Source organism: Raphanus sativus, chromosome 5, assembly GCF_000801105.2.
Source record: "Raphanus sativus cultivar WK10039 chromosome 5, ASM80110v3, whole genome shotgun sequence".
NCBI lineage: Eukaryota > Viridiplantae > Streptophyta > Magnoliopsida > Brassicales > Brassicaceae > Raphanus > Raphanus sativus.
This window is the reverse complement of record NC_079515.1, coordinates 24,874,763-24,889,103: the sequence shown is the minus strand read 5'-3', so window position 1 is coordinate 24,889,103 and position 14,341 is coordinate 24,874,763. Positions and strand designations below refer to the sequence as shown.

Below are 14,341 nucleotides of genomic sequence, written 5' to 3'. Positions count from 1 at the left end.
GGAATTTCAATTTATAGAATGAAAATCCAATTACAGGTTATTAAAAATATTTTCGACAAAAAAAACTGGCAATATTTAGACCCAAAAAAAAACTGGCAATATGCAAAATTTTAATATGAGAATTATGATCAATTTTTTCATCTATTATGAAAATAATTGAACTCCTTACAATAATTTCTAATGTTAAATTTTTCTCATACAAAGCTTTCCTTTTCTTTCCAGTTCTCAATTGCCATTATTACATTATTTCTGTGCATGAAATGTACTTTGTAATAACATATACATCGATATTATATGTTGTGCACAGTAAGGTGTGTTCTCATTCTTATTTAACATTTTCTTGGTTCCACAATATCAGAATCCCAAAATAGGTTTGTACATAGAGTTTTGCTTTGTCAAGGCTTACATGAAAGGAAATATTCTGTCCAGAAAAAGTAGTTTCCGAGGAAAGACAACAGTCACAAGACTCACAACACTAGCCTAGGAATGCAACAGTGTAATAAGCTCCAAGGTCAAAGCTTGACCTTTATAGGCACATCATCTATGCCATCAAAATTGACAAAGCAAACCCATTGCTTATCAGAAGCAAAGCAGGGAAAATATTAGACTAATTTATTCAGAAGCCAAAATCTGAAGAAATTATTGAGAAGCCAAAATCTATCTAATAAGTAAACAATGTGGCTACAAACTTTCTACACCAACAGGTTGAGATTCTCCATATTTCCCTCTCACTAGAATATCAAATGTAACGGCATCAGGTACAAGACCCTTATCAAGCATCTCATCATGAACTCTAAAAGCCTCATCAAGATTCCCTTCTTTAAAATGTCCTGCAATCACCGCGTTGTAGATAAAAACATTTGGAGTGACATCATTCTTCTTCATCTCCTCAAACATCTTAACCACTTCCACAAACTGTACTATCTTACTAAGACCGTTTACAATCACCGAACACATGATCTCATCAGCCACAATACCCAACCCCTGCATCTCTGTGTACAAACTAAAGGCCATGATCAAGTTTCCTTCTTTTAACAATCCATCGACCAGTGTTGTGTACGTACGCAGATCACATCTTAGACCGTCTCTCAACATTTTCTTGTACAAATCAAGCGCTGCTTCCATGTTTCCAAGATTACGGAATCCAGATATCAAGCTGTTGTAAACAGCTTCGTTTGGATTCAACCCTTCTTTAAAGAGTTCAGAGAACAGAGCAGACGCACTTTTCATGTTACCCTTTTTGCAGAACCCATCGATAAGAGTACCGTAAGCTGGAACATCAAGTTTCAGACCTTTACTCTTCATCTCCTTCCTCATCTCCAGTGCTTGATCCATTCTGCTGTTTTTACATAACCCATCCATCATGCAGGTATAAGTCACCACGTTTGGTGAAATACCATTGCTACACATCTCTCTGTAAGCTGCAACCGCAGAATCCATATTACTCTCTTTGATAAATCCATCTATGATGGTATTGTAACTCATGCAACCAATACAAACCCGCTTCTCTCTCATCAGATCTTCCAACATATCTCTTGCTTTACAAGTCTGTCCAGATTTGCACAAGCCATTGATAACCGTGTGGTATACAACCTCGTTGACTTCAATATTAGAAGAGTTCATTTGACCGATGACTTCCCAAGCGTTGTGAAAATCACGATTCTTGAAACACCCATCGATCAAAGTGGAGTAAGTGTAGTCGTTAGGCTTTATATCCTTCTCCAGCATTTCTGAAAAGACAGTGAGAGCCAAGTCTATCTTTTTCTTTCTGCAGAGGGCAAGCATCACGTTGTTGTAAGAAACTACATTAGGTCCAAGACCTCTACTCTCCATCTTCCTCAACAAGTCTTTGGCCTCCTCTATCTTACCTTGCTTGCATAGCCAGGACAACATACTGTTACATATGAAGATGTTTGAAACACCGGTTTCAAAGTACTCTTCAAAGAGTCTCAGTCCCTGTTCCGGTCTCTTACCTTTCAAACACACTTGGAGCACCGAGTGGACTTGAAACCCTGAAGGAGTTATACCCAAAGCTTCCATCTTCTTGTAAAACTCGAGCACCTTCTCCATGTCCCCGTTCTTACTAAACCACTCTATCAAAACCGAAAACGTGACACGGTTCGGAGACGGCCCTTCTTTCTCCATCTCACGAAACATATCCAACGCACCACCCAAGTCCCCGTTCTTGCAATGTCCCTTGATCAGACTCGTCGCTGCGATCACATTCATACGTATCCCATCGCTCACCATCTCATCCTTCAACCTAAACGCCTCCTCCACCTTATCTTGCTTCACCAAAGCCACAATCACAGAAGTATACGTCTCCTGCGAGACACAAAACTTCTTCTCTTTCATCTCTCTCAACAAACCAAACGCCAAACCCAAATTCAACGTCTTGCAGCAAGCTTGAATCGCGAGACTGTAAAGCAAACCGTCAGGCTCCGCTCCTCTCTCGATAGCTTCCTTAAAAACCTCCAAAGCCTCCTCGGGTTTCTCCTCTCTCAAACTAGCTCGCATCAGTAAATGAGCAGTGGCTTTATCACCGGCTACAAGACCAGTAGCAACCATCTTACCATACAGCTCCTTAGCTTCGCTTATCGAGTTCCTTCTCACTAAAGCACTTAAAGTACTGTTCATATATCTAACATAAGGAGCCAAACCTAGCTCTATCATTAGTTCGATACACTCCACAGCACAATCAGTCCGTCTCTCTTTGGAATAAGCATTCAACAAGTAACTAAAAGGAAGCGACTTTACTTCGAACCCAAACGACTTGGCCGATTCTACTAAACTACTAACCAACACTCTCGGCGTTGCCGTTGGACTGCTCGAGGACACGTGCCGCTGGAGCAAGTCACGTGCGCGTCCGTGGCTCTCGGGAGAACTAACGAGAATGTGAACGAGTAACCAGAAGGCGGAGGAGTCGCTAGCTTCGAAGCTCCCGCCGCGCCACGTCGACGGTCTAGCCCAGTTGTAGAACCGGAGAGCTGATTCCGGGTCGTTCCTCCGGTCCAGAAGCGCGTCGATTACACGCGCCTCGTCTTGATGTTCGGACTTTGTAGTCGAGAGATTCGCTACTAAGGAGGAGAGTAGATTGTCGTCGGGAGCGGATCCGTTAGCTAGTGGGCTTGGATTGTCAGATTCTAAGGGAGGAAAGCGAGACTGTGAGCAAAAGGGTTTGTTGTATATCAAGCAACGAAGAAGAAGAAACGGTGGTCGGACTTTTCTGAAAGCTAATAAAGATCTCATTTTTTTTCTTCCTTTCACCTCTTTTTGTGTTATCTCAGCTTATACTGAGCAAGAGGAAGAAGAAGAAGATGATCGGAGAAGAACGAAACGGCTTAAACCCTAGTCTAAATCTAATGAAGCCTCACACGACGTCGTTTTGGGCTTTTCCATTTTTAAATTATTTTTTATATATCTAGTTAAAGAGATGTGCTTCATTTGACACAAGAGAGAAGGTGAAATGTCGAATTGCAGGTTTCTCTACCACAACGGCGTCGTTCTGGAGGCTCCTCCCGTCGCTACTTTCCTTCAGTCTCTCCCCGGGGCTTATACAACGACGAGAACGATAGAAAGTGGCACTAGATTCTTGTTCTGGGAGAGACACATGAAGAGACTCTCCAGCTCCATTCGTATCCTTTTGGATTCAAAGCCCGATCTTTTGTTCAGCTCGGTGTCGTCGTCGTCATCATCGTCGCGGTTTTTGATGATGAATCGTTCGGTTCGTGAGTCGAGTATTTACGATCTAGTGAATGGGTCTATGAGCGAGGCTATGAGATCCGTTGTATCCAAGGAAAGGGGGAGACTTTGTGGAGAAGAGTTAGCTGTGACGGTTCTTGTTACTGGTGACGAGGAGAAGTTGAGTAGGTTAGACGATGAGAAGGTTGTGGATTGTCTAGATGTGTGGTTGCATATAGGTGGGTACTCGTTAGGTGTTGGTGAAAGGGCTGCGAGTTTGGCTTTGGTTGGTCGTGGAAGAGATGTTGCTGCTGCTAAGTACTCAGACTGGGTAAGGTATTGTGCTCTCTCTCTCTGGCTCTCTGCTCATTCAAGGATTGTTGATAGCTTAGTTTCAGGGATTAAGCTTGTGGTTTGTGGTTTAGGTAGGCTGAGGAAGCCTCTTGAGAAGTTTAGACCTCTTTCGACTACTGAGCTTCTTTTGTCGAATGATGGTGATCATTTGCTTGAGGGTTGCGTCACAAACTTCTTCGTGGTTTGCCGCAGGGTACAGAGAAAAGCTTTTTGAGTTTCTTCTTAGTGTTTTGTTCAAGGGCACCTATGATTTGATGTTTGGATCTCATTGTAGAAGTCATCATCTGGCAGTCTCTACGGTGGGAGTTTGGGCGGGTTTGAAGTGCAGACTGCACCTGTAACTGATGGTGTGCTCCCAGGAGTTATAAGAGAGGTTGTCATCGAGTAAGAAAGAAAAATGTTGAACATCTTTACGGTCTGTTCATGATCAATGAGTAAAAGTTTTTCGCTAAATTCTTGTCAGAGTGTGTTTAAGCAAAGGGATACCATACTGCGAGAGAGCACCTTCGTGGTCTGAGCGTGAGCTTTGGGAAGAAGCCTTCGTTACAAGTATATCTTTCTATAACCATTATGATATATTCTGAACAGTTCACTTACTTATTGTTGTTGAGGTAAGATGATGTATGTTTTAAATATCATAAGAACTCTTTTGTGCGCAGGTAGTCTGAGGATTGTGCAGCACGTTGGGACGATTAAAGTACCGGTTGGTTCATTGAAGGCATTGGCTCGTAGCAAACCAGAGGAGATTGAATGGAAGGAGAAAAGGTTTAAGGAAGGACCTGGAATGATCACTGAGTTAATCCAGGTATTCTTACTACTCTTACATCATTGTTGCCTTGGAGCTAATCAAAGATAGAAATTGACTGTACACTTTTTGGAATGAATCCATGTGTACTTAACTGAATGTATTGTTGTTATGTTTGGGTGTAGAGAACGATAATGGAGAGAGGAATTGAAGAAGGGTTCCCGTTGAAGGACTTGTAAGGCCTTTTTCATTCATATAGCTGAAGTGTTATAACTGGTCCATGTTCTACTGATGTCAACATGCGTCTCTCATCAAGCTACAAAACCTGGAGTTAGAAACGTGTTCTTCTTCGGATTACATGATGCTTGATCAAGTTTCGTTTTGATAGATTTGTGTTTTTTTTTTCCTTCTCATTTCCCTAGTAATCAGAGTAAAACGAATAACGGTCTGTATTGTATATTTAAGTCAATGATGGGTCACATCCTTTCATGTATCACTCACTCAATTCATTTACTGTACCCTTCCGCGCCAAGTCATACGGCTCATCTAGTTGCACTTTTTTTTGCCTACTTGATCGGTCGGAACGATTGGTGTAGACCGATGATCACTGTGACACCGATGCAATGTTCATTTTGCATTTCCATTTGTGTTCATGATTGAAAGAATATGCCATAAATATTCTTATTCAGTTTGAATCAATCAGATAATAGCTGCTGTAATTAGGGCTGGGCAAAATATCGGTAAATTTTGATTTGATCCGTTATTCGTTTCAATTCGATCCGTTATTCATTTCGATTCGATCCGAAAAATCCGAATATCTGTAACTTAACGAATCGAAGCAAATACTAAAATCCAATATCCGTCAAAGACGAAGCAAATCACAAATACTAATATTTTTAGAAACAGATATCCGATCTGATCCGTTATATACATATATATGTATATATGTTTATAAAATTATATAATATATATACTTTTATATCTTTATATAAGTTTTATAATATTTTTATTCACTAAATTAATTATTTAGTTATTAAAATTTTGAAAGTATGTAATTTTTTAAAAAAAATTTATGAAATAATATTATTTTATTTTAGATTTTCTTCTTTTTCTTTTATTTTTATTTATTTTTTTAATTTTTATTACTTTACGGATCGAATCGGATATCCGGTAAAAATTCGGATATTCGCGGATATCCGGTGTTCCGGATATCCGAAGAGTTGCGAATCGAATCGGATCGAAAAATCGAATATTCGCAAGGCACGGATCGAATCACGGATATCCTTAAAACTCTGGATATCCGCTTCGTGCCCACCCCTAGCTGTAATATAAGAGATCACTTACGATTGTAATAACACTCTTTTTTAAGTATATAATCAATAATCAAGCAAGTTAACAAACTTTTGGTATCAAAGTCAATCCACTTAGAAAAATAATAACACTTCCTTGGTTGCACTACGCACGTCTGACCATTGAAGGCACGACCTTCCCACCTCTTCTTAGTCAACGGTGACTAACACTAGCCACGTGGCGCTCACTCATTTGATGCCTCTTCTCGAGCGACAAATGCGGATCTCCCACGTGGCAGAGATTATTTTTGCATTAAATTAAAAATTTGATTAATATAAAAACCCAAAACCCTCTCTTCTCTCTCACTCGGGTCTAAGCTAAGCAAATCCATTTCGTGATCCGATCGTAACATCAATGGCGTCGTCCACAAGCATCTCTCTCCTTTTCCTCCTCTCTTTCCTTCTTCTCGCCATCTCCCGCGCAGAGAATGCACCGAACGGCTCAGATCTCGACGAGGAGCTGGCTTTCCTCGCCGCGGAGGAGTCCAAGGAACAACAACATCACGCGCACCACGATCAGTACCGTGACTTCGAGAACTACGAGGATCTCGAGCAGGGAGGTGAGTTCCATCACGGAGAGCACGAAGGAGGCGGCGAGTACCACCACCAGGAGGAGCCTCAGTTTCCGATCGTCGACGAGAAAGACGTGGCGGTGCTGACCAAGGACAACTTCACCGAGTTCGTCGGGAACAGTAGCTTCGCGATGGTTGAGTTCTACGCTCCGTGGTGCGGCGCTTGCCAGGCTCTGGCTCCGGAGTACGCCGCGGCGGCGACTGAGTTGAAGGGAGTTGCTGCGCTGGCGAAGATTGATGCGACGGAGGAAGGGGATTTGGCTCAGAAGTACGAGATTCAGGGGTTCCCCACTGTGTTCTTGTTTGTGGACGGAGAGATGCGTAAGACCTATGAAGGAGAAAGGACTAAGTAAGTCAATGCTGTTGTTTTTGTAGTGATGTCAGGAAAATTTGAGTTAGATCTAGCCAACTAATAGCATAAGATGAATAGTTTGAGATGTGATCATCAGGTTTAGCTTTGATGTAATAGATATTCTATGTGTTTGATTTGAGGAGTTGATCATGAATGTGGGAAGAAGGTCAATTATGAGATTGGTGCAATAGATAGAGGACATTTGATCTTGGATTTGTTCTAACTGATTTGGTTTCTCAGCTGTTAGTTTTTGATTGTTCAGTATAATAATAAAAAAGACTTAAATTTGCAGGGATGGGATTGTGACTTGGATGAAGAAGAAGGCCAGTCCGAGCATCCACAACATTACTACAGTAGAGGAGGCTGAGCGTGTTTTGTCTGCTGAACCTAAAGTTGTCCTTGCTTTGCTCGACTCCTTGGTGGTATGTAACTTTCAGAATTCAGTGTGTGGTTTATCTGCTCTCCCTCTTGGATTTATCAGAGTTATAAAACAAATCCTCAATGAGAAAGAAAAAGAAATGGAGATGTTAATCGCTAAGAAAATTTCCCTGTGGAGTTTTAGGATGTATCACTCATAAGTGTGAAAGTACCCTATTCTGACATTTTCTTTTACCATTTTTCTTGCTCAGGGGTCAGAGAGTGCAGAACTGGCTGCTGCGTCCAGATTGGAAGACGATCTCAGTTTCTACCAAACTACAAGCCCTGATATTGCTAAGCTATTTGAAATCAAAAACGATGTCAAGCGTCCTGCCTTAGTTTTGCTGAAAAAGGAGGAGGAGAAACTCGCCCGTTTTGGTAAAAGACCCACCAGCCCCCTAAACATATCACTTCTTTATTCTTTTGCTGCTTAGGTTTCCTCTATTCCTCTATGTGTCTCTTTCACTCACTGTCCTACTTTCTGACAGATGCAAATTTCACTAAGGCGGCTATATCAGAGTTTGTGTCAGCCAACAAAGTTCCGTTGGTCATCAACTTCACCAGGGAAGGCGCATCACTGATTTTCGAGAACTCAGTGAAAAACCAAGTAAAGACCATTCTGTCTTTTTGAATATTCCCCGTATTCATTGCTATGAACTAATGAGATTGACTTTTATTTCTTAAAACCTTGACAGCTCATTCTTTTCGCTACGGCAAATGAATCAGAGAAACACCTTCCCACTCTGAGGGAGGTCGCAAAGTCCTTCAAGGGAAAGGTACTTTTTTACATATTTTTACTTTTCGGTGCTCTTGGAATTATTATATACCAGAAGGAGAAGGTGGATGGATGGTTATTATAGTTATTGATGTGGTGGAAGGGCAATCCTCTCTGTTTATTTGCAGTTTGTCTTTGTTTACGTTCAAATGGACAATGAGGATTACGGAGAAGCAGTTTCTGGATTCTTTGGTGTTACCGGCACTGCCCCCAAGGTTCTTGTATACACTGGAAATGAAGATATGAGAAAGTTCATTCTGGACGGTGAATTGACCGTAAAGAACATCAAGGTCAGCTCTACTTGTGAAACTTTATGGTTTTACGACGTCTTGTTTCATTATTTGGTGAATTATTTAAAACAACGACTTATTATTGCTGATTAATATTATCTTTTATAACAGACACTTGCGGAAGATTTCTTAGCAGACAAACTGAAGCCATTCTACAAGTCAGATCCAGTACCTGAAACCGTAAGCCTTCCCACATTCCAATCTTCAACACACACATATGGCATGCTACATCATTACTGATTTTCACTAGCTTCTAATTATTCAAAGCAGAATGACGGTGATGTTAAGATCATTGTGGGAAACAATTTTGATGAGATTGTTCTTGACGAGTCAAAGGATGTTCTTCTCGAGGTAATAGCCACATTGAAACATTATGAGTCTTGTATACACATCTTATCATTAAGTACCACCTAATGCGTGAGTTCTATCACAGATATATGCTCCTTGGTGTGGCTACTGTCAATCGTTTGAGCCGACTTACAACAAGCTTGGCAAGTATCTGAAGGGCATCGACTCACTTGTTGTAGCCAAGATGGATGGTACCACCAATGAGCATCCTAGAGCAAAGGTAACTAATTAACAAGTGATAACCAAATTTGAGACTCGATTTTTTTTTTTGCTTGACTCATTCTCTTGACGTTCAGGCTGATGGGTTCCCAACAATCCTGTTCTTCCCTGGAGGAAACAAGAGCTTCGATCCGGTTAGCAAATATTTTTCGCTTATATCAAACATTGTTTCACAACTTGCAAGTGTTTTACTTGTTATAACTGTTGCTTGTATTGAAAGCAGATCACTGTGGATGTTGACCGTACAGTAGTGGAACTGTACAAGTTCCTGAAGAAGCACGCATCAGTCCCGTTTAAACTTGCGAAACCTTCAGCGACACCTGAACAGGTCATCACGACCAAGAAAGCTGATGAGAAGATCGAGAGTGATGGAGCCAAAGATGAGTTGTGATGATACTTGCAAGGAACAAGAATGTGTAACCCCGGCTATAGATGATGAGTCTTCTATACATGATAGAAAATGTATTGTTCTTTTAAAAACTGTTGGTGTTTATGTTGTATGTTATGAAATGAATAACTAAATGAATTTTGGTTTCTCAAGTCAAAGATTAATCTGAGCTGTTGGGCTCGAATTAAACAGTAACCTAACTGACCGAGAGAGAAGGCCAGTTGCTTTCCTTTGCATTGTTTTTTTTTGGATGTGTCCTCTCAATAGGAATACCTTCTCTCATGGTTTTTACTTTAAAAATTATTTGTTTGTAATTTGAAATAATGGTTTATTGATTTTATTTACACTTTCTTCTTTTGTCACGGATTTTATTTACACATTTAATTATTTTCTTGTATAAAAACATCTATTATCATTCTAACATTTTCACGCCATTTTTAGAAAAAACAAAACCAATATTTGTTCTTCGGAAACAAGTTGGCTTTTAGATTTCGGTTTTATATTTTGAATTATCCGGATCTTTTGATGGTCCCTCAATAACAGACAAAGGATACACATCAGATAAAAGCTTAAACCTAAATTCCATTATGCCCATCCAGAACTCTGATGGTGTAGGTGTACGTTTATATTAAACGGATTAATCGATTTGATTATAACAAAAAATGTGACATAGCTAATAAGTAATAATAGAGACTCCAGATAATATTGGAAAAGAGATTAGAGAACACGATAAAACTCTTGACTTGTCAGATTTTATCATCATATACTAAATAATATAATGATTATTAAAAATGTTAAATATTTTTTCAGAGTCCCTCCACACACGTCTCTGATTGATTCTTTTCGACTAAAAGATACTACTATACATCTCTTTTCCGTAAAGGTCAAAATATATTTTTAGTTGTTTTTCACTGTATGCATTTCATTTCTCTCGATTGCATTTCATCTGTAAGAGAAATTGGTGAAAAGGACATTTAAATATTAACGTATTAAGCGTTGCATTTGGAGGTCTACATTGATCTTTATCATACCCATAGCGGTTACACTTATGTTAAAACAAGAAAGACAGAGAGGCATCGTAAAGATTAGGTGATACTTGCAAGTACACCTTTCTTTTCCAAATCTAAGTAACGTCTCAAGTTTTACATTCTTTTTCGGTCTATATGATTTCATTGGTAAGCAAATTAGAAACAATTGATTATTACTTTTTGAAGTCTTATATGAAAAAAGCAATTAGCATGTCTATATGTAAAAATATAGCACATTAACACTAAGCCCAAAACTTAGTATTATTAGAGTAAGCAGGAGGTTTTCATATTAATACTCACTATGTTTCTTAAATTCCTTAAAGAGAGTAATTTTAACATTTTTCTTTGTTACATAGAATGTGTCATTTTAAAATTTTAATTCATTTTATGATTATTATCAACTGAATATTATTATAAAATACATTGGTATAATAAATAATTTTATTTATTTCAAATACTAACATATGTAGTTAATAGAAAATTAAATATATTTTAATCATTTTTAATATATGTGAAATTGCCTAAATGATATTCCGTATGAAAATTTGTGCATTAATTCTAACATTTTTGCTAACATATCAGCATTTAACCAAACAAAAACTGTATATCATTTAAAATAGAAATAAAAATCTCTATAAAAGTGAATGCAACTTCAAGTCTCTTTAATGGCAAAACTGCAACACTTATCTGCGTTTATAGAATAAAAACAAAAAAAAGATAATAATTATAAATATTTATTGCTCGTTTCTCCAATTTGTATTAATCCGCGTTTTCTCTGCCCTCCTCCTTTCTCTTCAATCTGAGTTTGGTGGGGGTGGGTTTAAGTAAAGCGTGCGATACAAAGACAGACATCCTCTGTAACTCCTGTTCTATTCCTCTTCTTCTTCATCTCTCTCTCTCTCTCTCTCAGTGTTTCATTTGTTCTTCAGTAAAAGTAAAAGATTCAACCTTTTAAAGCTGATTCAGATATAATCTTTTACTTTTCTCTTCAAAAAGACGAGCTCCCGTTGAAAATTTGAAGATTCCGCGCAAAATAAGAGAAAGGCGAAACCTTCTTTTTTTGTTTTTTTTTTGACCAAAGACGACTGGTTTTGTCTGAATCTCTCGTGTTTCAAAAAAAAAGAATTGGTTTTTCTTGTCGAATACTGGATTTGATTCTGCTCCATCAATCATCATGCAAAGAGTACGCAATAATAAACCAAGCGGAGGAAGAACCACGACGGCTTCCGTCAAACACTTAATCAAACAGAGAGGCGGAGACGCTGCGGCGGCGGCGGCTACGGAGGCTTCGGCCGATGATGATAACATTAACAACAACAGCCTCTTGGCGGATATGCAGGAGCCGAGCGTGGATACCGACAAACTCAGCTACGAGATTTTCTCCATCCTCGAGAGCAAGTTTCTCTTCGGGTACGACAACCAGGACCCGAAACCCGAACCCGAACCGGTGAATCCTCCGGTTGTTGTTGTTGACTCTGTTCTCGGTTCGGTCAAGAACCAGAGAGGTAAAGTTTGCATCTTGAGCATCGACGGAGGAGGCATGAGAGGGATTATACCCGGGAAGGCCTTGGCTTATCTCGAACACGCTCTCAAATCCAAGTCGGGCGACCCGAACGCCCGCATCGCCGATTTCTTCGACGTCGCCGCCGGCTCCGGCGTCGGCGGGATTTTCACGGCGATGTTGTTCGGGTCGAGGGACGGTGACCGTCCGATCTTCAAGGCGGAGGACACGTGGCAGTTCCTCACGAAAAACGCGAAGGGTCTTTACGGGTCGGGTTCTTCTTCTTCGTTAATGAAACGGGTCATGAGAACCGGGTCGTCGTCGTCGGGTACGGCGAAGTTGAAGAGAGTGATGAAAGAGTCTTTCTCTGAGCTGACTCTGAAGGACACGCTCAAACCGTTGCTCATACCTTGCTACGACCTCAAAAGCTCTGCTCCGTTTCTGTTCTCACGCGCCGACGCGCTCGAGACGGACGGGTACGATTTTCGTCTCTGGGAGGTCTGTAGAGCGACTTGGGCCGAGCCGGGGGTGTTCGATCCGGTGGAGATAGAATCGGTGGATGGGAAGACTAAGTGTGTTGCGATAGGTGGTGGTTTAGCTATGAGTAATCCGACGGCGGCTGCGATCACGCACGTGCTGCATAACAAGCAGGAGTTTCCGTTCGTGCGTGGGGTTGAGGATCTGCTTGTGTTGTCTCTTGGCATGGGTCAGTTGCTTGATGTTAGCTATGAGTATGATCGGATTATCAAGTGGACGGCTAAGCATTGGTCTCGCCCCGCCGCTCTTATTTCGAACGACGGTGCTGCCGACACGGTTGATCAAGCTGTGGCCATGGCTTTTGGTCACTGCCGCAGCAGCAACTACGTTCGGATTCAGGTATGTAATATATAAAAACCATATGGTTTATGTTAGTTTGGTGTCATAATTGATGTAGGTTACTAAGTGATGGGTATTGTTGTTGTTGTAGGCGAATGGGTCGAGTTTAGGACCTTGTAAGCCAAACATAGACACAGACCCGAGTGGGAGCAATGTGAAAATGCTGGTTGGAGTAGCGGAGGAGATGCTAAAGCAAAAGAATGTGGAATCGGTTTTGTTTGGAGGCAAAAGAATCGATGAACAGAGCAATTTCGAGAAGCTTGACTGGTTAGCTGGGGAGCTAGTTCTTGAGCATCAGAGGAGAAATAGCAGAATTGCACCAACCGTAGCGTTCAAGCAATCTGTTCATAGGGCAGATGAGAAGACAAGGGACAGGGATATCGGTGTGACCGCAAGAGAACGATGAACAAGAAAAAGGTTGTTCTTCTTTTTTCTTTTTTGGTTTATTATATTTAGAGATTTTAGTATTATGTTTTTTTCTTTCTTCTCAGGTTATGATTTGTTGTATAGATTTGAGATGAAAAGGGGAAACATCTAATCATATTGTATAAGGGCTTCACGGCTCCTTCATTCATGCTGCAAATCAAAACATGATTCCTGTAATTTTGTTTTCTCTGTGTGTTTTATAATGATTCTTCTCTTCTTTGACATTTCCACTAACTAGAGGTAAGACATAAGTTATTAACCACTTTAACCAACCAAATTAATCTAGAAGATTGTGTATTTTTATTTGCTTTGTTTCTTGGCTTTCATTCCAAATGATTGAATAGTGAAATGTAAAAACCATGGAATGAACTGACAGAATAATTACACACAGAATGCAATTTAACGAGAAGAATCTTTTTATGTGTCGTACGGAGTATATACACTAATCAAATTCTTTTGATCATTTATATGTGAAAGTCATCCAATAAAACACTCGGATCTCGAGAGACTACTCTATTAATGACAGTAAACAAAGGGTCACAACTTTATACCATTAATAAGAGTTGCTAGTATTTATTATGTTTCATATTAAATGTCAATTTAATATTCTTTTGTTCAATAGTTTCACTTTAAAATCTCAATGCTAATTTTAATTATTTTCAACTTAAAAATAATTGTAGATTACATTGATCTTATAAATAATTATATTTATCTCAAATATCATTGGTTAAACATATGAAATTAATAAAAACTTAATTATGTTTCATTTATTTCCTTAATCTATGTAAAAAAGGTCAAAATGAAACTTAGTTATAAACAGAAAGAGTATTAAAAATTTGAAAAACTTCTTTGGATAACCTTTTTAGTTTATTTTCACAAAATATCATTCAAAGAGAAAAATAATCAAATGAAGTTTTATTAAATGATAAAATATATATTTATACTCTTTGTGTTAACCAATTTAAACTTAGGGTTTAGAGTTAATGGGTAAATTTTGAAGATGAGTTTCAAATTTCAAAA

The 14,341-nt window shown here is 39.4% G+C and overlaps 4 protein-coding genes across 6 annotated transcripts; 3 read left to right on the top strand and 1 right to left on the bottom strand.

Annotated features, from left to right (window-relative positions):
- Positions 1–312: 312 nt before the first annotated feature.
- On the bottom strand, positions 313–3,249 carry LOC108861629 (pentatricopeptide repeat-containing protein At3g54980, mitochondrial). The gene has a single exon (XM_018635532.2). The coding sequence runs from the start codon at positions 3,247–3,249 to the stop codon at positions 682–684; it is 2,568 nt and encodes an 855-aa protein (XP_018491034.1). The 3' UTR covers positions 313–681.
- Positions 3,250–3,317: 68 nt separating this feature from the next.
- Positions 3,318–5,273, top strand: LOC108861630 (uncharacterized). Of its 2 annotated transcripts, none has more exons than XM_018635534.2 (6): positions 3,318–4,017; positions 4,111–4,228; positions 4,313–4,419; positions 4,499–4,584; positions 4,695–4,840; positions 4,966–5,273. In XM_018635534.2, exons 1-6 carry the CDS (start codon positions 3,467–3,469, stop codon positions 5,017–5,019), a joined length of 1,062 nt encoding a protein of 353 aa, XP_018491036.1. In that variant the 5' UTR covers positions 3,318–3,466; the 3' UTR covers positions 5,020–5,273. The 2 variants fall into 2 exon arrangements, with proteins under 2 accessions (XP_018491036.1, XP_018491035.1); XM_018635533.2 differs by having other exon boundaries at positions 3,368–4,017; positions 4,310–4,419.
- A 1,147-nt stretch (positions 5,274–6,420) lies between these two features.
- LOC108861628 (protein disulfide isomerase-like 1-3) lies at positions 6,421–9,642 on the top strand. The gene is made up of 11 exons (XM_018635531.2): positions 6,421–7,050; positions 7,346–7,475; positions 7,683–7,848; positions 7,959–8,077; positions 8,166–8,246; positions 8,374–8,535; positions 8,647–8,715; positions 8,806–8,886; positions 8,969–9,103; positions 9,180–9,236; positions 9,326–9,642. Exons 1-11 carry the CDS (start codon positions 6,485–6,487, stop codon positions 9,491–9,493), a joined length of 1,734 nt encoding a protein of 577 aa, XP_018491033.1. The 5' UTR covers positions 6,421–6,484; the 3' UTR covers positions 9,494–9,642.
- Positions 9,643–11,269: 1,627 nt separating this feature from the next.
- Positions 11,270–13,538, top strand: LOC108805092 (patatin-like protein 7). 2 transcript variants are annotated; one of them, XM_018577053.2, is made up of 3 exons: positions 11,270–12,895; positions 12,987–13,312; positions 13,387–13,538. In XM_018577053.2, the coding sequence occupies exons 1-2, from the start codon at positions 11,693–11,695 to the stop codon at positions 13,299–13,301; spliced, it is 1,518 nt and encodes a 505-aa protein (XP_018432555.1). In that variant the 5' UTR covers positions 11,270–11,692; the 3' UTR covers positions 13,302–13,312; positions 13,387–13,538. The 2 variants fall into 2 exon arrangements, with proteins under 2 accessions (XP_018432555.1, XP_018432553.1); XM_018577051.2 differs by having other exon boundaries at positions 11,271–12,895; positions 12,987–13,538.
- The last annotated feature ends 803 nt before the right edge of the window (positions 13,539–14,341 follow it).

Coding starts and splice junctions, on each gene's coding strand:
- LOC108861630 (XM_018635533.2), top strand. CDS start 3,467: ATGTCGAATTGCAGGTTTCTCTACCACAACGGCGTCGTTCTGGAGGCT. Junction 4,018..4,110: donor AAGTACTCAGACTGGGTAAG/GTATTGTGCTCT, acceptor TGGTTTAGGTAG/GCTGAGGAAGCCTCTTGAGA. Junction 4,229..4,309: donor TCTTCGTGGTTTGCCGCAGG/GTACAGAGAAAA, acceptor ATCTCATTGTAG/AAGTCATCATCTGGCAGTCT.
- LOC108861628 (XM_018635531.2), top strand. CDS start 6,485: ATGGCGTCGTCCACAAGCATCTCTCTCCTTTTCCTCCTCTCTTTCCTT. Junction 9,104..9,179: donor ATGAGCATCCTAGAGCAAAG/GTAACTAATTAA, acceptor CTTGACGTTCAG/GCTGATGGGTTCCCAACAAT. Junction 9,237..9,325: donor GAAACAAGAGCTTCGATCCG/GTTAGCAAATAT, acceptor TATTGAAAGCAG/ATCACTGTGGATGTTGACCG.
- LOC108805092 (XM_018577053.2), top strand. CDS start 11,693: ATGCAAAGAGTACGCAATAATAAACCAAGCGGAGGAAGAACCACGACG. Junction 12,896..12,986: donor GCAACTACGTTCGGATTCAG/GTATGTAATATA, acceptor TTGTTGTTGTAG/GCGAATGGGTCGAGTTTAGG.
- LOC108861629 (XM_018635532.2), bottom strand. CDS start 3,249: ATGAGATCTTTATTAGCTTTCAGAAAAGTCCGACCACCGTTTCTTCTT.